This window comes from Protomyctophum parallelum, assembly GCF_964188405.1.
Source record: "Protomyctophum parallelum genome assembly, chromosome: 3".
Classification (NCBI taxonomy): Eukaryota; Metazoa; Chordata; class Actinopteri; order Myctophiformes; family Myctophidae; genus Protomyctophum; species Protomyctophum parallelum.
The window spans coordinates 18800648-18826328 of NC_139698.1; the positions used below are offsets into that span (position 1 = coordinate 18800648).

At 42.7% G+C, this 25681-nt stretch overlaps 2 protein-coding genes across 2 annotated transcripts; both read right to left on the reverse strand.

Moving 5' to 3' along the window:
• Nucleotides 1–8015: 8015 nt before the first annotated feature.
• On the reverse strand, nt 8016–10340 carry LOC310856495 (uncharacterized protein). The gene is made up of 2 exons (XM_083761967.1): nt 9838–10340; nt 8016–8828 (listed from the first exon to the last, which is right to left on the reverse strand). Exons 1-2 carry the CDS (start codon nt 10318–10320, stop codon nt 8187–8189), a joined length of 1125 nt encoding a protein of 374 aa, XP_083618093.1. The 5' UTR covers nt 10321–10340; the 3' UTR covers nt 8016–8186.
• Nucleotides 10341–12105: 1765 nt separating this feature from the next.
• On the reverse strand, nt 12106–21125 carry sult2st3 (sulfotransferase family 2, cytosolic sulfotransferase 3). Its single transcript, XM_083760780.1, has 6 exons — nt 20951–21125; nt 18500–18708; nt 17799–17925; nt 16889–16983; nt 15024–15204; nt 12106–13899 (listed from the first exon to the last, which is right to left on the reverse strand). The coding sequence occupies exons 1-6, from the start codon at nt 21090–21092 to the stop codon at nt 13772–13774; spliced, it is 882 nt and encodes a 293-aa protein (XP_083616906.1). The 5' UTR covers nt 21093–21125; the 3' UTR covers nt 12106–13771.
• Between the last annotated feature and the right edge of the window lie 4556 nt (nt 21126–25681).

Genomic DNA, 25681 nt, shown 5'->3' on the forward strand with positions numbered 1-25681 from the left:
TGTGGGTAAATGAATAAAGTATGAAAGAACACAGTCTCTGAGTCTGCACGCATTAGAAAGACAATATCAGTCACCAGAACCAAGGACGGATGATTCAGTTAATCTATCATGGTTAAAATGGAGTTTGAAGTTACAAGGTTTTTATAGGATGTGTCTGTTAAAATGAATATCAAATCTATGAATCAAGAAACCTAAAAAAATTGTGAAAGTGGAAAATAGCTTTAAGGCATTTCATTTGACTCAGTTCTAAAGATAAATATCGTGACAATTTCTCTCTAAATGTAGATCGGATATTTCAAAATCTTTGTCTCCTCTTCCGTTCTCTTACTTCTAGATTTAACGGCTGCATTTGACACGATTGATCATTCAATTTTAATACAGCGTCTGGAGCACTGGATAGGCCTGTCTGGTACGGCCCTGTCCTGGTTCTCCTCCTACCTATCAAACAGAAGTTACTTTGTCAATCTAGCCGAGTTTGACTCAGACAAACACGACATCAGTTCTGGTGTTCCACAGGGCTCGATTCTTGGTCCTCTGCTGTTCTCCCTGTACATTCTGCCATTGGGCGAACTCATTACCAATCACGGAGTCAATTTTAATTTCTATGCTGATGATACCCAACTATATCTTTCTGTGGCCCCAGATGATCCCTGTGCTTTAGACCCGCTGTTGACCTGTCTGTCTGGCATCAAATTGGATGAGTGAGAACTTTCTCAAGCTGAATGAGGATAAGACAGAGGTTCTCATAATCGGTTCTAGCGAGCAGAAAGAATCAATAATAAGCAGACTTGGCAACCTGACTGTAGAAAGTAACAGTACAGTAAAGAACCTGGGGGTTATTATTGATTCTGAACTGAATTTTAATTCACACATTAATCATGTTACCAAGATTGCCTTTTTTCACCTTAGAAATATTGCACGAATCAGAGCCTATTTGTCCTTGGACGATGCAAAAACGCTAATCCACGCCTTTGTTTTTTCTCGGCTTGACTACTGCAATGCACTCTTTTCAGGACTGCCTAAGAAAACGACTGACAGATTACAACTTGTCCAAAATGCAGCAGCTAGAGTTTTAACTAGAACTAAGATGAGAGAACATATTACTCCAGTTTTGGCATCACTGCACTGGCTTCCGGTTGTTTTTATGATTGATTTTAAATTTATTTTACTTGTCTATAAAGCTCTCAATGGTCTCGCACCTCCGTACCTCCGTGACTGCCTACCTGGATATGTCCCTAACCGCCCCCTCAGGTCCTCCAATGCTGGCCTACTTGAAGTGCCTAAAAGAATGTGCACAAAAAAATATGGTGAGGCAGCTTTTTGCTTCTACGGCCCAACAGCCTGGAATAAACTTCCATTCGAGCTCAGACACGCACCCTCTGTAGACATTTTTAAATCTCAACTCAAGACTCACCTCTTCACTCTTGCTTTTAGTTGAGTTTTACTATGCACGTTCCTACCCTGCCCTGACTGATTGCTGCATGTGGTGTTTTTATTTATTTTATGTTCTTATATTCAATTTTGTTCTTTGCCATTGTTCTATCATTTTAACTACTTGTGTTTTATTGTATTATATTTTTGTGTCCTGCCCTGTGAAGCACTTTGAGCTGCATTTATGTATGAAAGGTGCTATACAAATAAAGTTTATTATTATAATTATTATTATTATAAGAACCAGAACCATACAATTGTATTTAACCCATTCTGACCTGAGATCAGATTATAAAAATGTCTTCTACATACTGACAGTTTTCCATTCTGACCTGAGATCAGATTCTAAAAATGTCTTCTACGTCAGTCGTTCTTGAATTTTTCAAAAATAGCAGACTTACAAGCTCGTAGCTATGAGATTGTAGATCTGCTATTTTTAAATAGCTAAAGCATAACGTAATGCTAACACCAAAAGGGGTTCCCGCCTAAAATGGGTTAAGGGCCTGTACCTGTGTCAGTAATTATTTATACTGTCTGTAACCAAACTGTATTGCAGACCAAAAGGAAAACACAGAACTGTTGCTTTTGAAGTTAAACTGCAATAGCCTATTTTTATCTGACTTAAACATGATCAACCAAATTAATAATTCAATTAAATTGAACAATCAAGATTTCAAAGTACAAATTAAAAGTCCTGCAATGTAAAGTTTCTTTCAATGTCCCCAATGAGTCAAACTATATAAAAAAGTAATCCAAAAGTAATCGACTCAAAAATTGTAGATCTTCTATTTTCCCAAAATCAAGTAATCCATAAAGTCATCAAATAAAAAGCAATGCATTTCTCAAAAAGTGGGGGAAAAAAGTATATATCTCACCCAAAGTCAGGAGGCCACAGCAGGTTTATTTTTCCGAAAGCTCTGAATTGATTCAGATCTCAACCCTCAGAAATGTTACTTCACCAAACTTTTCTTCAGATCTCAAAAGTTTTCCGGACCCCGTACTCTGTGGTTTATCAATTTCAGATTCTGGTCTATTGGCCTTAAAAGAGTCTCTTTAACAATGGACCGACGGTGCTGGACAAACCACCACCAAAAACTATTTTTGATACATACAATGGAAGCCCTGGCTGCTTCACTTCCTGTACTTTTATAGATGTTCATGGTACCTCACTTCCTGGAACTATATTGCTAACATGCTTTTTTCCCCACAGCTCCCCCTATGACCAAACCTTGTCAACAAAAAATTAATGACCATGGTTCAACTACATAAAACAAAACATATTTGTCCGTACACTAGATATGAGGGTTAAATTATCAACCAGATTTTAACCATGATGTATAGTTTTATTTCAATACTCATACCAGGACAGGGAATACATTTCTGTCACACATCCTCATCTAATTTGACAATGTTTGCTCTAGCTCATGAACAGGGGATCTTAACCTGGCTGAAGGACGGTGTTCCCGTGCAACACTCCCCCATGTGGGCCGCGTATGATCGGGAGACGTACGATCAGCTGATGCCGAAGTATCAGGAGAGGGCGGAAGAAGAACTTGAAGAGGGCCTATGTGGTGAAGCATGGGAGCGATGGGAGGCCATGCATGAAGGCCGGATGGTCATAACGGACGAGTCGTCTTCTGTGCTGGTAGTCCCCACAGCCGAGCTGACTGACGGGGGTACATACACCTGTAAGCTGGGCGAAGACACCACGACGTGCCTAGCGCCAGTGGTGAGCAGCACAGAAGTTCACGTTCTAGGTAAGAAGCGTCAATTAAATGTATGTGTGTGTGTGTGTGTGTGTGTGTGTGTGTGTGTGTGTGTGTGTGTGTGTGTGTGTGTGTGTGTGTGTGTGTGTGTGTGTGTGTTTGTGTGTGCATGTGCGTGCATGATCCCATAGACTGCCACTTAAAGAGATGTAGGCGTATAGGGCAGGCCTAAATAGCTCTATATTCTGACAGTAACCATTGCTAGAGTGTTTGTTCAGTAACAGGCCTCCACATCTCTCTAGAGAACTTCCGTGAACAGAAAATAGGGATACCAATTTCATCCAATCAAAGAGAGGACCCTGCTAGCTGCCTGCCTGTCTGTCTGTCTGGCTGGCTGTCTGTCTGTCTGTCTGTCTGTCTGTCTGTCTGTCTGTCTGTCTGTCTGTCGGAAGTTTGTTAGATATGTCCACCTTACAATTAGTAATTCATTTTTGGCTAAGTTAAATTACCAAAAAAAAAAAAAAAAAAATTGTTTTAATGAAAATTAAACACAATGCAAAATAAATGACCATGCTTTTTATTTATTTTTGATCCAGAACCACCCACCCCTGGCCCTGAAGAGTTTTCCATGCACACCAAAAGCTCACCAGCAGCACTGCATGGCAGGCCTAAATGGCATTGATTTGGTTTTGGTATCCCAAAGTGGGGGTCCGGGGACCCCCAGGGGTCCTTGAGGGAGTTCCAGGGGGTCCCCAGCTAAATGATAGTTTGGAACCAAATGGACCCGTTATGGGTCTGTAACTCTGAGAGTGTACAAATTGGAACCAAATGGGTTCCATTTTGTACACTTTCAGAGTTAAAATTAACATTGATTTTACAATATAAATCAGGGTCTCAGATATAGAAATGCCGTTAAATGGGGGTCCGTATACTAATGTCAAACTGGAGGTCCTTGAAATTCAAACGGGTTGAGAATCTTTGCTTAGAGCACTGGCATATATTTTTGAATGGGGATCTGCGGGCTAATTATTGTCAATTTGGGGGTCCTTGACATGAAAACGTTTGGGAACCACTGCCATAGAGGCTATGTATGCATGATATGACCTGCCATTCAGTTACAAAACCACTTCTCTGGGATGAAGTCACAATCATAATCATGATGTTCAATAATGGTTTAGGTTTAAGCACATAACACATATGCATTTGATTTATTTATCCATGTGCAACAATGTGTGTGACAGCAACTAACAGAGAACATATATGTACTGTATGTCAGACATTGCTGTTATTTTTCCGAAGTTGATTGATTGTTGTGCAAAACTCTATAATAAATAAGTCAGACATTGAAAATAAATTGTATTACTTGGTCCGGCAGTTTTTGGGATGTATTCAATCCTGTGGCAGGGAACTGATATTATGCAAGATGATGAAGGAGGCGGCGATCCGAGCACTCAAAAGGTATACAAATGAGTAGAGGGTGGATATAAAATCAAGGTATACTTTATTAAGAATGTTAAAACGCCAACATGTTTCGACTCACAAATGAGTCTTCATCAGGGCAAGTATGAGGCAAGCACACGGCACATGGTCCATATAGCCTATACTGAGACAGGCAGACTTGTCTGTCTCAGTATAGGCTATATGGCGTTTTAAGTACTTTTAATTTTATATTTATCCACACTCTCTGTTATGTGGGCCAAGCGTCATCACGTCAACCATCATGATTTGCGCAGTTCCCTGAGCAACTATGGGTTGTTGACATTTTAAGCAGGCAGCTCTACTAGGCATATACTGTAAACTTCTTCCAAGGTTAACCTGCTATCTATTGTTTACATATACCAGGAGCCCAAAACAAGAAAACATGACCAACCTGCATGTCTGTGAGGTGCAGACAGTTTGAGCATATACACATGGAAATGGATAAGTCAGTCCAAGAGGACATGCTAAAATAGCCAAGGATGTCATACTCATAACTAAAGTATTCATTTTTCAGGAAAACAATGTCATGTCAAGGACTCCCAAAAATATATGTAATTGGCCGCCGACCCCCATTTGAAAATATGTTGTTCCAGAGACCCCCCCAGAAGCAAAGATTTTAGTTAAAATCGTTCGCTCTGAAAGAATATATATTTCAAACATTTTCACGATTTTTCAAAAATAGCAGACCTACAAGCATGAGCTTGTAGATTTGCTATTTTTCAATAGCTAAAGTATAACATCATTCTTAGAACACCAAACGGGGTTCCCGCCCAAAATGGGTTAAGGAAACGATGCAATACTGCCTCATCAAAGTTGGTGTTGTGACTTTAGATATTGTCAATTACTTGCATGAGAAGGAGAGAGGTGTTGGAGTTAGCTGTTTTAGCAGACAGTTTGAGGGTGTTAAGAGGTTCTGTCCAATGTGTTTTTTTACTACTTTCCATTGGTTCAATATTTTCAAATAACACACAGATGTAAAGGGTGTTCAATAGCACTGATTTATGGAATAGAATCAAAAACCTCAAATGAGATTTCCTCCAGAGCAACGATATATTGATTTGATCACCGATCTATCACTCTATACACTTTTTTGCTCGGGATCTTCTGAATTTCAGTCCCTTTGATCTTTGAAGCACCAGCCGACTTTTTAAACTTTTTCTGCACCTCCTTTGAGCACCTCCTGTATTTTATTTTTCCCCCGTAAAATGGTGTTGGCTGTTGGGGTGATTTCCATTCCTATTGATTTAGAGCATGGGCGCCCACACATTTTTGACTTCAATGCTACTTTCAAAATGCCCAGCTAAACGAGATCTACCCACCAAAGGTTTTTTTTATCCCATTGCTGAAAATAGTTAAAAGATATATATACCTTTGGAATAGTGGCGCTGATGTTACATACTAGAAGGGTCAAATTGAATAGTTTTTTTCTTCCTTTTGGTACATAACTTTGTAATGCTACCGACATTTGTGCACAACACTCTTGAAAACAAAGAAGACATTGCGGGTTTGAGCTGACAGGCCCTTTTTTATGTCAATCAAGTCAAGACGCCTTAATTCAAGTGGCAGATGCCTTTTTATATTTCAATATATTTTTAGGGGCATCATGTGATCTAACCTGCACAGCCTTTGTGATCTACTGGTAGATCACAATCTACTTTTTGGGCACCCCAGAGCCTATTGGTTTACAGCAGGGGTGCCCACACTATTTACACTATTTTATCCCATTGCTGAAAATAGTTACATATTATATTAGGCAAACGCACTTGGAATGGGAAATAGATGGGGTAAATGGAATTGGTAGGGTTGTTTTTGTATAATAACTTTGTAATACTGATGTTTGTGCGGAACACTCTTGAAAACAAAGTATTGCATTTTGGGTTTGAGCTTCCGTTTTTGATGTCTATTAATCAAGTGAAGTCACCTTTATTCAATTGGCGGAAATCTTTATTTATTTATTTAAATTAAATATTTTATGGCCATGTCATGTGGTCTATACCTGCACAGCCTGTGTGATCTACTGGCAGATCACGATCTACCTTTTGGGCACCCCTGGTTTACAGCCAGTACAATCCATCTCCCCTAGAGTGTCGCAGTCCTGCCCCCCCTACCAGGGCCCAGGAAATGATTTCCCGTTAATTTTCCTCATAGAAATCATGACAACAAACACTTTTTTTTCTTGTTTTTCTTCTTTGTAATGTTTGGTCCAAAATATTGTGTTTATTGTCATGATTTGTCACAACTCGAGTTGGCTTAAAAGGTCTTTAAATAAATACTTTTTGAAATGTCTATGGGGAAAATGCATTGGGAATTATTTCCTTGGCATGGGGCGGGACTGCGACGCTCTATAGTCCCTAGATTAGAATATGATAATTTGGCTGATGAAATGTGTTCTGATGCATGAATGTAAGTTGACCATTACAGTAATTGTCACAATTAAATGCGATTAACGATGTCATTGTGTTTCTTTGCAGTGAACATTGGAACGTTACAATTTCTGTTTGCCTTTTTTTGTAATCACAAAAGTCACAGGGCAGATCTCATTTAATCTTTTGAATGTTTTTTTTACAAAATAGTGGAAATAGTTAGCATAAAACATTTGATTCCGTGAAGGAAAATAAATAATGTTTAATCAATATCATATATAGGATATATTTAATAAATACTAAAATTTCAAAAAGAAAAATCACAGAATGAAATGTTTTATGGATCTTGGGTGGCTTGATTTGATTCTAGGCTTAAAATAATTAATATAAACATTTGTGTAAATCTCTATGGGGGGGAAATTAATGGGGTCTGGAACGATGGAACCGGAAAATGGCTACCACTGCTATGCCCTATAACTTTCTGGATCTAACGCCAGGCACTGGCTTTTCACACAGTGCATGTCCACTTTCCAGGCTGGGAGAGAACAGTCTCCAAGTGGCCTACCTCCAATGCTACAACAGCAAGGTCACGGCCACACAAAATGTGTCTGAAACAAACGCATACTTTGGTTTTCAAAGAAATACTCAATTTGGTTCTGATATTATTGATTTATTAGGCCTTGGCAATCTCAGATTTTGACTAAGTTCCATGCTCTTCAACCATTCAGTGACCTCTCTTGCCCAGCAGGTGGGGGCATTGTCATGCTGGAGGAGGCGTTTGATTGAAAAATGTATTAACAACATTATGCAGAATGGGGCACAGTTCAGGGAATGTACAGGTCAATACAAAAACTGCTAAGAGGACAAAACCAGAAAAAGCACTGCTTGAAAGGCTCTTCATTAGTGGGGTCAGGCTAAATAAGTCTCAAACACAGTACCCAATCCTTTCATCTCTTTTAATCACAAAATCACAAAATTCCCTCCATTTGGGGAGAAGCTACAAAACTCAGACTAACTGCCTTTCAGCCCGGAGTCCACGACGAATCGACAATGCTGAAATCCTTAGTGGACGCGGACAACTTAAATTTGGCAGCCCGGAGCAATGGTTGTTGGATACGAAGTGGCGAGACCTGCTCAAAGTCAGATCTGTTAAAGGACAATTTGACGGGAGGTGACATACGACAGCTTCCACATTCATTCAAGTTATTTATTTATCCTCAAAATTACACTGAGTAATTAAACTCATTTCCACGTCCGTGCCGTGCTCCTTCTGGTGCTCGTCAAGGTGCAGCTTTAGGGCTTGGACAGCATCTCCGGTTTCTCCACGCGTGTTCGCCAACTCCTTCTGCTTCCATGTAGCACAACTGAAACTGGTTGTGATGGCCATTTTGCTCAGGCTCTCAAAGACGGCCTTCTTAGCCCCCCCATGCTGTAGTATGCCGTTTATGTGATAAGCGAAAGCCGACATGCGGTTCTCTCTTCCTCTCACCGCTATAGCGGCTGCAGTGCAAGTAACATGCCGGGAACCGTTGGCGACGGTGGAAAGAATGGACAGCAAGAATGGCGATAGACGTTTGAGATCTGACTCCAAGTGTTCAAAAGAAAAGGCCTCGAGATCCCCTGCTGCCGTCCTCAACAGCATGCAGCCATTGTCGTGCTTACAGAGGGCTTTGCATTCGACGTCAACTAAATGTAGAATCTGTTCCTTGACCTCTTCCGCTAGCTCCTTGTGCTTGAGGATTTGCTTTGCAGCCGTCTTCCATTTTTGATTGGCGACGTTGGTCACGATCCCAGCCTCTTCTGGTTGACTGACCTTGGTAACACTTTTTGAGGGGAACTTCGTGACCACCTGGGGAAGAAAAAAAAAAGAGGAACATTCCATTAAACATCATCCCAGTTTCAGAAATTCCACCATCCTGATTCGATCTAAAATATTGAGTAAAGCTGTCCAAGTCACTGCCCAACCCCCCTCATCTCTGAACATGTAAAGGGAAGCAACACCAGTACCACCCCTTCCATCTCAGTCTCACACAACAGCCCTGTCCTTATGGTGTACTGAGTGTATTATTTATTATTTGCTCAATTTACCGTTTGTTTGAGGGGCGCTGGCCCCTCCTATACACAGGTTTAATGTTTGTCTTTAGTTCAAAGTTTGTTTAGTAAACGCATGAACAATTTTATAATGTGACATTTATCTCTTCAGTGTTAATGGCGTTTAATGTTTGTGTAAATTGTGTTGGCACCGTTTGTTTTATATCACCTAATCAACATGAGATAGACTTTAATATATTAACGCCCCTCACTTCACACAGGTATGGTTTTTAATAAGAAAGTAGGTGGCAACTATTGAAAAGTCATTTATATTCTTGTTAATTTCTATGCTTCTGTATTGTCTGAACTAAGGAAGACAAACAACATGGCCACTCTTTAGTAGTCACAGGATGTAACAATGAAAGCACAAGCATGAAGATTGTGTAGCATAGCAACTAGCCTCTGTACAAGATAAAAGACGTTATGGCACAACACAAGTAGCCTGGCTAATAAGCCAGACCGAATCAGCCGACGTTGGACAACACAAGCCAACCTTTGTGGGGGGATGGGATGGTCCCTGTACTGTAGTGTACTAAAATGATTGTCTTTGTTTGAGTGAGGCCAAAAAACATGTAACTACACAGTGCAAGTCTTTCCAAATAGAGTAGTAGTTGCTATGTTTGATTGATTTCTTTTTAAATTTCAGTTCCACAGTATGTAGAATGGGTACGTTTTAAAAGCACAAGTCAATACAAAAAAGTAAAGTCCAAGTAAATGTAACGCCAAGGATAAGCATACACTAACAAACAAAGAACAATCTTTCTTACCTCGGTAATACTTCGCTTTGCTGTTGGGGAGGCATGGCGATCAGGACTAGGTGGACTTGGGCGAAGTTTTTTCAATGTCCTCCCGGACGTTTTGGTTGGTGTCACGACTCGGGACCTTTTATCTGCAGAAGATGAATCATAGCTGGATGGTGTTGGTGATGGCGAGGGGGGGCCCGATGACAACGCTGGATCCGAACCATTGCTGGACGCTGCTGGATCCGACGAAACGGACACTCTTTCAGCCCGCTCCCACCTTCTGAAATCCGGCAATGCGCTTACTAACCGGTTTACCTTTGTATCACACTTACAGCAGGAGCGAAATGACATGTCCCGGCGTTTCGTTAACGTCAAGTCTAAACCCTGAAGTCGCTCGAAAATAGTTTTGTCCCTGCCTTTTTTCTCAAAGATGTGTTTAGAGTGCTTAAATTGTCCAGCGATTCGTACAGGCTCACTGCAGAAACGACAGTAATCATTCACATCCATGATGATGTGTTGGTCCAACGGGTCCATTATTCTTCTCCGCGTCTTTCAACGAGCAGACTTACTACTAGTGTTACTGTGTTACAGACAGTACTGACTGACTTACTGTTAGTGTTAAATCTTTTGTTTACACGTTTCATAGTAAGGAGCCCAGCACCGGCGCATAAGTGTTACGTAGCAGGCTGCGCTGCTCTGATTGGTTCTCGCGTGGCCAGACACGAACCAATTGTGGCCAAGAGCGAAGAGAGTGTGTGTGTGTGTGTGTGTGTGTGTGTGTGTGTGTGTGTGTGTGTGTGTGTGTGTGTGTGTGTGTGTGTGTGTGTGTGTGTGTGTGTGTGTGTGTGTGTGTGTGTAATGCATGATCTTGAATCTTGATCTATGTAAAGCGTTTTGGATAAAAAATAAAAAGCACTAAATACATGCACCATTTAACATTTTATTGTCTCCACCAGGCCGAAGGCATGTGGGGAGAGTATGTTTTGCACTCCGTCCGTCCGTTTGTGTGTCCGTCCGTCCGCCCGTCCGTGTGTCCGTGACAGGCTAATCTCGGCCACCGTTAACCCGGTCGATGCCAAATTTTGCACACACACTCCCTGGATGCCAACGATGAACCTCTGCCCCAAACTTTCCAGAACGGCCTGTTATAGCGCCACCAAGAGGCCGCTTTGTGCAAAAACTTCACCGTTAACCCGGTCGATGCCAAATTTTGCACACACACTCCCTGGATGCCAACGATGAACCTCTGCCCCAAACTTTCCAGAACGGCCTGTTATAGCGCCACCAAGAGGCCGCTTTGTGCAAAACAAGTTTTTGCACAGTACACCTACAGATTTTGTCCAAACATCACGCAAATTGGTACACAGTCTCTCTAGAGCCATTCAACGAAACGGGTCTTTCAGATTTATCACACTCCATCCTGATTGGTTAAGATTGGCTTCCAAAGTTCACAGGAGTGCTCAGTTTCAAACAAAATGCTGCAAATCATGAACACATCGCGTGATTTCCGTGAAATTGTGCACCCACATTCCCACTAGGCCGAGGACGAAATGCCACATGAACAATTTCAACTCAGCCTCAAGGTGGCGCTATAACTGGCCGAAAAGTGTTTTTACCTCTAACTGCACGGATCTGTGGATAACCTGGTGGAGACCTGTGCCCGGAAGGGCACTTTTTCTAGTTCTACCTGTTCCTCACACACACCACACACCACACTTCCTCGAGGTGGACTCTTGGGGTCGTTCGTCTGCCCTCAATGTCATGTCTGGTTCTGAAGCAAGTCAGTAGTGGTCCTCTGGAAACCCCTCAAAGCACCCTCAGGGTCCCCAGAACCCACTTTGATAACCACTGCTCTCCTACCAGAAAGGTAGGAAGGTGACGTCTAATTGATGCAGTGTTGCGCTCCAAGAATAGCAGATCTACAAGCTAGGTGACTAATTGGAAAGCACATTCCATACACAAAGGCTATATTCAATGTACATAAATCATAAGGCATTTTAAATATTTTTCTGTATTTTTTTCAATCATCAATTATTTAGTAATTTTGTGGAAAAACGTAATTGAATAAAAGTGTTTTCGATGAGTCCATCATGGTTAAAATGGAGGTTGAAGTCACAATGGGTTATACAAACCCCGATGACACCAAACATGTTGAAAGTGACATATCCCTTTAAAAGGGATTAAAAGCATAATAAAATTAAGAAATAAAACAAGATAGCCTATCTTCTACCACAATAAAAGGCAGGAGAGAACACAACGTTACTATTTTAGACTGGATTTAAAGGTACAGAGTTGTGCAAAACAATCATTTATTTTATTTCATTTTTATTGAGTAATGCACTCAATTGGATATAAATCAAATCCACAAATCAAACATAGCTGTCATCTGCTGGTTGCAAAGCTGCAAAAACTCTGGATACACTTTTCTAATCCATTACACTGATTGACTTTGCTACATAACTTGGAAGTTGTAGCTGTAAGACGAGTCCATTCAAAGTACAAAAGTCACACCTGAAATACCTTGTATAAAATAACCAAAATATACAAAACATCTGTGAGGTTATTTGACATTCCAGATAGTAGAGAAATGTTTGTTTTTTTCCTCTATTGGAAAGAAACCATGTAGCCTAGCTATCTCCATATTTCAACCTTTTCGTTTTTTCTTAAAATAATGCCCTACTACGTTGTACAAGAGTGTCATGGAAAAGTAGAGAAAATGGCCCATGTAGGCCTACTGTACAAGCAAGTACAAGTACACTTTTTTCACTACTTTTGATATATTTTGTGAAAGTGTGTCTGTGGGTTTTCATAAATATTTAACTTTAAGTATTAGAGCTTGTAAATAAATACTGGAATAACTATAGGATCTATTGGAACACAGGTTATTTTTGCCAGGTGCTTGATAAAGAACTGGACTACATTTGAGCCTACCACTACTGACGATCGTAAAGACAATGATTGGCTGCCTAAGCCAATGGTAGTCTAAAGGCTGCAACGTAGAGCGAGTGGCAACAGAAGCTAATGTTATGAGCTAACTGGAGCTAGAGGACAACCATAACACAGTGGTGAACCAACAAAATAACGTCGGAAACGAACGGAAACGGGTGCTACAAGACCTTGTTGCACCTGGCAGTTATGAATATAATTCTTGTTTTTCCCATAATGGAGTGAAATGGTAGGTTTATTCGTAGAATGGTGTCATTTTGATTATCCAACATCTGTCGCGATTAATGGATTGGTACGATAACGTTTCCAGCCATGGTGAGACTACTGTATGCGGTTATCTGATGTTCGACAGATTCGAGAGAACACAGCGTATGAGTTGTATCATCAGAAAAGCCAATGGTTGAAAAGCCCAATGGTTTTGGACAGATTTCTGCCTGACACAGACAAGATATTCAATATATCATGGCGTTAGCCAGTTATAATGATTTCAATTCCATTCTAATGCACGTGCACAGTACTTCAGTACACTTTCATTAGGGGTGGGGGATAGCTAAAACCTACCACGCTACGTCCGGCTGGGGAAACTCTCCCCTGTCAAAGAAGCAGCTTGGACTCCTCATGCATAGAAGGAAGCATGAGGTCAGCCCGCTGTCCCCCCAGGTTGGCAGAGGAAGTGTAGCGCCCAGGATTACATTAGAGAATTGACACTGGGTGGAAAAAATGCATAAAATATTTGGAATAAAATACAGTCTGCATGGATCCTGAAGCTTACATTCACAAGTGTCAATACTCTACTATCATTTAGCTGGGGACCCCTGGAACCCACTTTGGGAACCACTGTGCTAGTACTGTCCATGTCTCAGTATATCAAATCTCTTCACTGAAAAAAAGCGAATTGTTCTCTCCGGAATAGGTATGCTAGAGTTCATGTGATTAGATTCCACGTTAACTCTACTATATAGAAACGGTGAGAGGAACCATCCATTAATGTGAACGTCGTTTTGTTGAGTCGTCATTGGTGTGCAGGTGGGGAGGGTTCCGGGCCCCACAGCTCCTCTGCCTCCATCTCTCTGCTGATGACAGCTGAGAACTGAGCCTCCTGCTCCGCGCTGAAATGATTTCTCCAGTCTCCGGTAACACCTGGAACACACACGCACACACACACACACCATCATCATCATCATCATCATCATCATCATCATCATCATCATCATCATCATCATCATCATCATTTTTCGAGTCGAGATCATGGATTTCACAATGGCACGCCAGACTTTCCGGTCCTTCATTGCCATCCCCACTCCCCATGCAGTTCCTGCTTACTGATGCATGTGTCCCTATAGTATAGCGATGACATCAGGGAACGACAGTTTTCTACCTCTGGTCTGCTTTGAGGCAGGGCTCCAGAGAAGAATGGAAGATATAACCTCATTGTCAGCTCTGTAGCAGTGGCCGGCAAACTGTGTTCTTCTGGATCGGACTAGTGAAGAAACACGGGGAAGGTTGCCGGATATTAGATTAGTCGATGGGTGGCTCTTCCAAGACAGATTTTGCGCTCTCATTAGAAGGCGGGTGTAAGTGCCATCCAACAGTTTAACTAATTTCTTTGAAAGTGTCCATGACTCAGAGCCATAGAGTAGAACACACACACACACACACACACACACACACACACACACACACACACACACACACACACACACACACACAGTACTGTGTGGTTACTGGTATTTTAATTTGTGTTTACATTTTGCTGCTCCACTGCTCCCTGCGGCGTCTTTGTCTTAACACTAGGTGGCGCGTGTCACCATCCCAAATATGAAGTAATAGGAGTTGCATTGGTACAGTTGACCTTAAAACTGTTTTGTAGCAAGGAGTCAGTTGTGAACTTGTGACTACCGGTAGTTACATTGGTGCGGTCTTCTGGCCTCAACATTCACTCACTTGCGGGTCTTTTCCTGACTGTATAATGTGGAAATAACAATAGCAAGATCACGCACGCACACAATTGGCTTTGGAATGCAACAAAAACAAAAAGAATACCCATGAATTCAAGTCTCCATGGGGTGAATAATCCATAGGGTGAACTATCCCTTCAAGTAGAATACTTAAAATGTACTTAGTTATACAGTACTTTACTTTCCACCACTGAAGGCATGCTTACTAGTAGGCTACTGTACTCTCCCTGAAGACAGAATGTACGGTCCCATGTATGGTGTGGTGTCATGTGCCTGGCGTGTGGAAGTTAGTAGAGTTACAGTCACCTTTCCTGAGGAAGGGGGACTTGCTGTTGTCCATGATGTCCTGAGGGACCAGCGAGTAGTTGGACATGCAGTTGGTCTTCATGTTGTTGAAGCAGCACTGTGCTGCTATCCTCTCCATGGCCTCTTCATCCAGAGCCCGGCCCAGGAAGTCTGACACGCGCCGCACAGATCCACGCAGGTCCTGGGACCAGACGGACGGATGGACACACACACACACACACACACACACACACACACACACACACACACACACACACTCACACACACACACACACACACACACACACACACACACACACACACACACACACACACACACACACACACACACACACACACACACACACACACACACACACACACACACACACACACAGCCACACGCACACACACACACTTCGTTATTGTTATATTATCCCATTTTGGGCCGGGAACCCCTTTTGGTGTTTTAAGCATTACTAGCCCTTACCCGTTGTGAGACTGACAGACAGACACACACACAGACATTGACTGAATTATAGTATGATGATGATGATGATGATGATGATGATGTTATACTTTAACTATTGAAAAATAGCAGATCTACAAGCTCATAGCGCGGCACTGAGTGCTATGTAGGTCTGCTATTTTTGAAAATGCGTGAAAATGTGGTGCAAATCTTTGAATATATATTCTTTCAGAGTGAACGTTTTAACTCAACAACATATTTGCAGATGGGGGTTGGCGGCCAAATACAGGTAATGTTTGGGGTCCTTCCATGAAATATTGTTATAGAACGTGGGAAAACATATGAATCAAGATATTTCGTTTTACCGTGGCCCTGGCCCACAGACACAGAAATGCTACACATGACTCGCTGAGACTCAAAACCAGAGCAAATTTTAATCTTAGATCAATGGAAACAGGAAGTGGGTGGTCCAATCTGATACAGACTTGTCAGCAGTCAAGAACAGATACAGGAAATAAGACGGATGCACAGTTGCACACTCATGATGTGCCTGGCCCAAGCCCCCGCCACCCCCACACAGAAACGTGCTTGCACAGCCGAGTATTATCATCTTACTTGATCTTTCTATGATGCAAGAAAGATGTATGTGGCGCTGCACTGCGGCGACATGGACATAAGGGCTACGCTTGCATGCAGGCCCTTTGTCTAAGACAAATGTCTTCCTCGGGAGACAAATAATAAAGAACCTTGAACCTTGATGCATGTAGAAAGTCAAGTATGTAGCCCAGACACTTTTGGATAAAAGATTAGATTGATTAGAAGAAAATTCTAACATCCACCACATGACACAACTCACTCCCTGTTTGTATTTAGAACGAAAATTGGCTAAAAGCTCATTTCATCAACATTAAAAAGGAAGGGTGCTACAGTGCAGCCAAACGTTGCTTTTTGTTTCACGTGCACAGGGGAATAAATTAATTATTTTAAAAAGTGGTATGTTTTGTCCAATCCATTTGTACTAGAAGGTGTGCCCAGTGTGCCCACAAATGTGATGTTTTTCACTTTTTCTATTTGATTGTATTACTTGACGACACTGAAAAGGAGTTTGATTACTCAGTGTAATTTCGAGAATAAATAAAACTTGAATGAATGAATGAAACAAATCTCCACCAGGAGGCACACCCTATACCCCCCTTCCATCTTTCAGTCTGTCTGGGGCATGGAATGCATATGATAAAGGACCGTCATTACATTTTATTATGGTTGCAACCAGAGAGACAGGATATATGGAAACAAACCTCGGGACAGTGAACACATCAAAAATGATTTACAGTGTGACGGACGGACGGACGGACGGACGGACGGACAGACAGACAGACAGACAGACAGACAGACAGACAGGACAGTTTCCCATTACCTGGACCATTTCTTCATATGTGAGGTAGAGAATTCTGTCTCCCAGCTCCGTGTGTCTCCAGCTCTTCACGTGGTCTGTCCATTTTCCAAACAGCACTGCACATAAAAACACAGTCAGCAGAGCCATGCCGTGTACAGAATAACTCCTCTCAATATTCTCTAAAAGCACTAAGACAATGATTAACCACATGAACTCTAGGTGCAAACAGGGTGCAGACATTGCAGATCTACAAGCACACAAGCTGAGTGAGCTTAACTGCGATATCGAGAGCTCGGCTCGCACAAGAAATAGGTTTCACTCGATTCTTACACGTGACAATAAAGTCTCATTTAGGCTTCTCCTGGACATGCATTTGCTTCCCATTCACCTCTTCTATTAGTGAAGGGACGAATACAAACCTTCTGTGTCGACGCAAGGTCAAGTCAAATTTGATTTATAGCCCAATATCACAAAAGTGCTGTACATAAAAACAAGGCGCGATAATAAAAATAAATAAGTACTGCAATGCATACAAATCACAAAACAATATAGGCAATTTAAGACAAAAACAATGAGCAATGTAATGTTGTGCTTGGTTCAGGTTCAGACTAGGTGATTTCAAAGGCTGATGTGAAAAGGTATAGGTTTTTAGTTCATTCTTGAATTACTCTGGTGTCGGGCAGAAACCAGCTATACCTCCAAAATGTTCATTTTTCAGGAAATAAAATATACTTTTTTCAGGAAATGAAGAAAACTTCATATTGTTAAAACAAAGTAGTACTGCCCCAGGATGTATTTATACTTTGTCGTATGTATAATTATGATGGTGTTGTTCACTGAAAATAGCCGATCTGCAATGCATCACATCGCCGTCTTGCGATCGGGGTACAAGCCGTCTGAAATGAGACTTGTGTGTGAGATGACCCCTGACCTTTCCCCTCCAGGAACTTATCCATGAACTCGTGGAAGGTTCCGGGGTCGTCCAGGAAACTGGCCATCTTATGGAAGTGGTAGGACGACACCATGACGTCCTTGGGATTCCTGCTGACATAAATCACCTAGGATACACAACACACAACATCTGTCAAATACTATTTCAGTTTAATCCAACAATTTGGTTCAGTAATATATCATGTCACAAGACAGGGTCTAATAGCCTATGACATCAGTCATCTATGAGGCATCCATGACTGAATTATATGCAAATCCAACAATAACCACATTGTAAAAACACTTATAACGCCCTTGGCGTAGATCAACGGCAATTAATAAATACGACGCTTAAAGCCATTGCCATAGATCAACGGCAATTGGTCTATTATAGTGCTTTTGATTGATCAAGTCATAATGCTACTCACGTTAGCATTGGGTTGCTAGCTGATGATGTCAATAAAACACTATCGACTGCCCCTCTCTAGGCAACCACACACTTTTTTCAGTTTTTTGCCTCTCAGCCATGGGACAGAAGGCAGCAGCTGGTAATTAATTGACGTCATCAATTCTTGTTTCTTTCCTTGTCTTTCTCTTTCTTGAAACTGCAGTGACGAAGACGTCATAGACATTCTCACTATACGCTATAGGAGTTTTTGAGAGTTTGCACATGGAGAACCCCTCGCACCTTCAGTGCCGTACCTTGGCTTTGGAGCTATCCAAGGACTTGGGCATGAGGTGATAGGGCAGGTGGGACACCAGCGCGCGCGGCGTTGGCAAGCGCTCTGCCACTATGGCTAGCCGGGTCTCCTCCAGCCACGGGACTCTGTCCCAGTTGGGAATGGTCTGTACCGGAGTCAGATCCCCCCCGTTCAACACCAACGGCAGGACCTCCTGCATCCAGGTGGTACCTGTGGAACCACAACACAGCATGAGCCAGGGCCGGGCCATGAAAATGGTGAATGGAAAATGGTGCATTTCAATAGCGCTTTTTTCCAAAGTGCTTTACATACAGTAGACATTGTTCACCCATTCATGCACCGATCATGGCGGAGGAAACCATGCAAGGCACCAACCTGCACATCAGGAGCAATAGAGCACCAGAGTCTGACATCAATATCGGTAGAGGGCGAAGTGAAGTGAAACTGTGTTTGAACACTATCCCTCTCTCTGTTTCTGGCACAACAGCGCCCCTACTGGTACTCATAGTCATATACTGGTGCTCATTAACCAACACAGACACACATAGGTGAACACATGCATAGGTGAACACGGACATTGCTGTTCCTTGGAGTGGTTGCACCACTCAAAAATAAACAAATCATCCAGGCTCACATGGATATGAAGAATCAACTGACTGAGAGAAAACGCTATTGTTACTGCTACTGAATTAGTTACATTTTCTGTATCATATATGAGTGACTGACCTCCCTGACAATAACGCAGAGACTGTGAGAGACAGCTTGATATGAGATATACTTTATTAGTCTCCCGAGGAAGAAATTTGTCTTAGACAAAGGGCCCGCATGCAATAGTCCATGTCGCCACAGTGCAGCGCTTGTTTATTTTTAGACCACGTCCACAACGCTTATATGAAACGATTTTAAGATGACCCCATGTTATTCTCCATAGAGAAATTACTTCCGTGAACCAGGGGAATCGAGGGGACGAGCGAGTGACGTCAGGAATTCGGCACTCTATTAGGGGTTCAGAGTCTTGCTCAAGAATACTTCGACACTAACTCTGGAGAACCTGCATGGGAACCTAGTGGTTTGTAGGAAAAGATCCAAACAATTCATGTGTTCCGATGGAGACAGCAGACTTTCCTAAAACATTCTCCCCAATTCCAATCCATTTCCATGCCTGGAAAATATCTTTTTTTTTCTAATCTCATCGTGGCTTATCCAGGAATTCCGTAACCGTGGGAACCCTGACACAAGGTGTTGTTTACCCCAGGGGTTCCCAAATGTTTCCATGACATGGATTCACAACCATAGCCATAGCCTCTGGCTGTGCTTTCCCCATTGCTAGATTAGATTGCAAAAGAAAAACAGTGAAAATAGCTGCTCTACAAGCACTTCTTGGCAATCTTTGCTATTCTGAACATTATTGAAATTATTTCAATACGTTTTCATGAATACATTATTAAAACCCATTCTGGGCGGGAACCCCTTTTGGTGTTAGCATTATGTTATGCTTTAGCTATTGAAAAATAGCAGATCTACAAGCTCATAGCGCGCGCTACGACTGACATAGAAACATAGCTTTTTCAGAAAACTGCCAGGAAGACATTTTTAGAATCTGATCTCAGGTCAGAATGGGTTAAAACATGCTTTAATAATGACCCCCCCCCCCCTCCAGGCTTGTGGCTGCAGGGCTGCCCCCTGGAGTGTATTACATACTTTAAATCCATTACAGTAATAAATAGAGTGTAGCCTACAGTGTCTCTCTCTCTCTCTCTCTCTCTCTCTCTCTCTCAGCTATTTCCTCATTCTTGTGTCATGTTGAGGCAGGTATGCTGCTCTGCTGTGCTTTGAAAGATTATAGGCAGTTGTTCGAGCGGAGCACAGTCCGGTCACTGGTCAGACTAGTCTTTCAAGCTGCAGTGGTCACTCTCTCTGTAGCCTCGGTCCCATGCTTACTTATCTGCGAAAGGAAAAGCTCTCTCTGGCATATTTTCTCAGGCAAGACTGAATGTTTGTAGGCTACAGTAACTTAAGTACTTCACCATGCTATTATCAACCCCATGTGGATGTTGACTTCCCAGCTGAATTGGTTCTTGGGATCCAAGAATCAAATGGCAAGAAAGAAAGAAAGAAAGAAAGAAAGAAAGAAAGAAAGAAAGAAAGAAAGAAGAATGCTGAGCTAGAAACTAGAGCTTGTACAGTGGCGATACTTTCGCCATGTATGACATTCTTTTTTAAAGTAGGCTATCAAATAAGTAAATGTGCAGGCTATGTATGTTATTTGTCGTATCTGCATGCCCTGTGCAACTTTTTTTTTTATGAAGCCTGAAAGCCAAACAGAAATGTCAAATCATAATGTCCCAAACAACAGAAACACAATTAAATAGTTCATCGCAATTACTTGAGAGTCGACAATTAAAAAGTGACAGCCGCTAGTACCCCTATACTCTACATGCGGCCAACTTGCCTGACTTCGGGTAGGTGACGGCCAAAATGTCATCGTCCCGAAACTCGAATTCGTGCGCAAATGTCAAACTGTCCGCGGTGTGCGTCTCTCTGGGCAGCAGCAGTCCACGGTGGAGGAGATACTTCTCCTCAGACGCTTCCATTATGATTTGAAACAAACAACCAGCCTCAGAGATATGTAGCTCTAGTCTAGATCATAATAATGCTACTAGGCTACTATACACTACACTTAGTTTGGACTGTGGAGGACGTTTGTCTCAGACTAAACACCCGGCCGTATCTACAGCGCAGTCGGTGCCAAATGGGAGGTACTGTCTGTCTGTCTGCATGCGTGCACGGTTGGTTACGATGGATACAAATTAACTTGTTGGACGAGGACAGCAACTTTATTCCCACACACCATGTCTAAAATGTCAGCCTGTAGGGCACACACACACACACACACACACACACACACACACACACACACACACACACACACACACACACACACACACACACACACAGACTCAGCCTTTTCCATAGCTCCAGTCATCACCCACATAGTTAACCTCTCCATCAAACAGGGACAGGTCCCCCAAGATTTTAAACTGGCCAAAGTAACCCCCTTGTACAAAAAAGGAAGTAAATTAGAACCCGGCAACTACCGCCCTATTTCTATTCTAAGCTCCATCTCGAAAGTGATGGAAAAAATAGTCTATGGACAGGTTGAAAAGTATCTTGCCTCTAATAAATTGCTGTACGAGTTCCAATCTGGTTTCAGAACATCCCACTCCACTGACACATGCCTCCTCTATTTGAGCGATCACATCAAACACGAGGTGGATGATGGAAAATACTGCGGCATGGTCATGCTGGACCTCCAAAAGGCTTTTGACACCGTGAACCACTCCATACTGGTTAACAAGCTTAAAGCTATTGGTTTTGATAGCACATCAGTGAGCTGGATGCAATCCTACCTGGAGGGGAGAGAACAGATGGTGGAGGTGAACGGAACACTGTCCCCTCCCCTCCCAGTGAGCTGTGGCGTCCCACAAGGAAGCATACTAGGGCCTTTACTGTTCCTAATTTATGTTAACGACATGACTTCAGCTTGTGACTGCAACTTGTTCCTGTTCACAGATGACTCAGCACTGCTGGTCTCGGACAGGAACAAACTGCAGGTTGAAAAGACCCTCAGCTCTGAACTCGGTAGAATCTGCACCTGGCTCGCTGATAACAAACTATCCTTACACCTGGGAAAAACTGAATCCATCCTCTTCGGATCAAATAGTAAACTCAGCAAGGCAGATGGCTTCTTGGTTAGAGTGGGTGACAATATTATCACACGAAAAGATGAAATTACCTACCTAGGTTCCATCCTGGAGGCCAATCTTTCCGGTGATAAAATGGCCACCAACGTAATCAAAAAAGTCAATCAAAGAACAAGATTCCTTTACAGGATCTCCTCACTGGTCAGCAAAAACACCTTGAAGACCTTAACAGGAGCCCTCGTACAAGGTTTCTTTGACTATGCATCCACCTCTTGGTACCACAGCACCTCAAAGGCCCTTAAAACAAGGCTCCAGACCTCCCAAAACAAACTGGTCAGGCTCCTACTTGGCCTCACCCCCCGAACCCACCTCACCCCTGCCCACTTTGACAGGCTGGGATGGCTTAGGGTCGACGACAGAGTACAGCATCTTGCAATGGGTCTGGTCCACAAGATTCGATACACCACCAAGATACCCATGTACCTGTCTAAATACTTCCTTAATGTAAACGAAGTCCACACCCACAACACCAGAGGGAGTGCAACAAACCATGTACAACCCAGATTCGGCACAAACAAGGGACTAAATTCTTTTCGCTCCTATACCACCAAAATGTGGAACGCCCTACCAACAGTCATTAAGACATGTGAATCCCTTGACTCCTTCAAAACCGCTCTCAAAGGGCACCTACGGATGGCTGCAATTCGAAACTGGCCTCTGTAAAATCTGAATCCCCCCCCCCCTCCCCCCCTCCCCCCATTTTCCCTCACTGTATATTGTATCTTTTCCCTTTTTTGCTTCCCATATGATGAATTCCTGTTCTGTACTTTAGCTACATAGAAATGTCTATTTGTATGTCTCTAAATGTCTGTCTTTAAATGTTTTGATGAATTGAACAATGTGGACCCTGTTGTAAACACGTGTAATGCTTAATTGGGTCGTCCACTCACAGTTGACAGTCTTTGTATTGAGTTTGTGCTTAAAATGTACTGTAAATTCTACAAACTGTTAATAAATATTTAAATCAATCAATCAATCACACACACACACACACACACACACACGCACACGCACACGCACACGCACACACACACACGCGCACACGCACACACACACACACACACACACACACACACACACACACACACACACACACACACAGGATTACGCGCAGAGACGCGTAGCCTACGGTAGGTGTCACTGTCATGCGTAAGGTTGCTGCTACACGATGATGCTCCTCGTAACCTAATCATTGTTTATTTATCACTGCTGCCATAGAAGAATGCCGATTACAATTAACTGTTAGAATGGACTAAAACAAATAAACCTTCTGTTGCTGCTATAGCGCATGCGGACCACGTCCTCCTGACATGATTGAACACGTGCGTAAACAAACACAGCATGTCATTCATGAGCCTCCTGCTGCATGGGCAAACCTACCTGACTTGGGATAAGTTACAGCGAACACGTCGCTGTCCTCCACGGCGAAATCACGGGCGTACCGGAGGCTTTCCTCGGTGTGAGCGATGCTGGGTAAGAGGAGTCCATGGTGGAGCAGGTAGCGGTCTGATGATGACATCATCTGTCTGTACGTGTCTGTCTCTGTGTGTTGTCTTGTCTGTGACTGTGAGTGAGGCGGTAGTGATGTCAGCCGGTGGTCCAAATGCTCCAGAACCTGTAGGCTGCTGCTACGTGTCCCTGGAGGAAGTAGGCAGGTACTATATAGTGACAGCAATACTTTACCTATAGTGCCATTCACATCGAATATACATATGTAGGCCTACTTAAAACAAAACAAAAAATTAGGTGGATGGCACAGTCAGACCACCAGACAGTCACATTTATGGGACAGCTATAGTCTATAAATTAAGTGCAAGCTTCATGCTCTTTCTATGGATGGTTTCAGTTGCGGACCATCTGCTTAAACATTATGTCATGACACCTGCAGGCTAGGTCTTCTAGGATGAACCTGGCCAATGTTGATCTATCATAAAGATAGCATTTAGGGGCTGCCTATTTCCAACTAAAGCTGCCGGTTATGGTGTCAATCATGTGGGTGTCCTTGCAAGGGGTTGCCCTAAATAACTGTCTGTCCCTCAGCTTTGTGCATGGACCTATTCTGACTCAATGTAAGGATGGTGTTCAGTTGGGCTGGCCACCTGCACGGTGGTCAGCCATAATGAATTGCATTTTATAGCGCTTTTCCAAGTGCTCAAAGCGCTTTACAATGGTTCATTCATTCATACATTGGGAGGTGAAGCGGCAAACCGTCGCCAGCGTCCTCACTTACCACATTCACACACCAATGGTGGCAAGCTTATACACCAACCGACTCATTGGAGGCAATGTAGGGTTCAGTGTCTTGCCCAAGGACACTTCGACATGTGGACAGGAGGAGCCGGGATTCGAACCGCCGACCCAGAGATCATTGGACGACCTGCTCTACCTCCTGAGCCACATGCCTTATCCAGGCTCCTGCTTGTCTTCTGCTGTATTCTGTACTCTGCAAATACAACCGAACTCCGAAACATCTCTCTGTCTGCCTGCGCCTCTTCATCCGACTTCCTTCTCCGTATTTTAGCCTAAGTTATTTTTGAGTCTGTATGCGGTGGAGAGAATGCACTCTTCTTAGATAATAGTGGTGCATAATTATTTGAGCGTTATCTCCGCTATAGGCAAGGAGGCGGAGATAATGTTTGTGCAGGGGCCTCATATGTGTCAAATGCCACTGTGTGTGTGTGTGTGTGTGTGTGTGTGTGTGTGTGTGTGTGTGTGTGTGTGTGTGTCAGTGTGTGTGTGTGTGTGTGTGTGTGTGTGTGTGTGTGTGTGTGTGTGTGTGTGTGTGTGTGTGTGTGTGTGTGTGTGTGTGTGTGTGTGTGTGCGCGCGTGTGTGCGGGTGCGTGTGAAAGAGAGAAAGAGAGAGAGAGAATTCATAGAAACATGTTTTTTTTCTCCACCAAATTAAGTAAAACATTAAGTGTCAAGGAAGTGCCACAAAGAAGTGAGAAGGCAAAATTGGAATGCAACATCATACAAACAAATGTAGCTGATATTGGTCCTGATTGTATGGAATTGTTAACCCACCAAAGAAAATGTAGGCCTTTATTTAAAGAGAGACCCATGAATATAACATATAACACTTAGGCCTACATGCCTCATATAAATGTGCATAGAACTCCAGGCTTCGTAACTTTACAGTGTTAATCAAATGGTATTTTCAAGGCTATGGTATGATAAATACATTCATCTCTGGCATTCTTCATTGCCCAAGGTCACCCTTCCAACTGATGGCTGCAGATAAGTGACAGAAAACAAACATTTATGTCAAAAAAAGTGTCAATCCCTAACTGTCCTTCCCAAAACGCTCTAAAAGAGCACTTACAGTTACAGGTGGCTGCCTGTACAATACAAGCCTATCACCACAACCCCCCCCCCACCCCAAACTGTACGTATTTTTCATTTTCATTAGTACTCGTTTA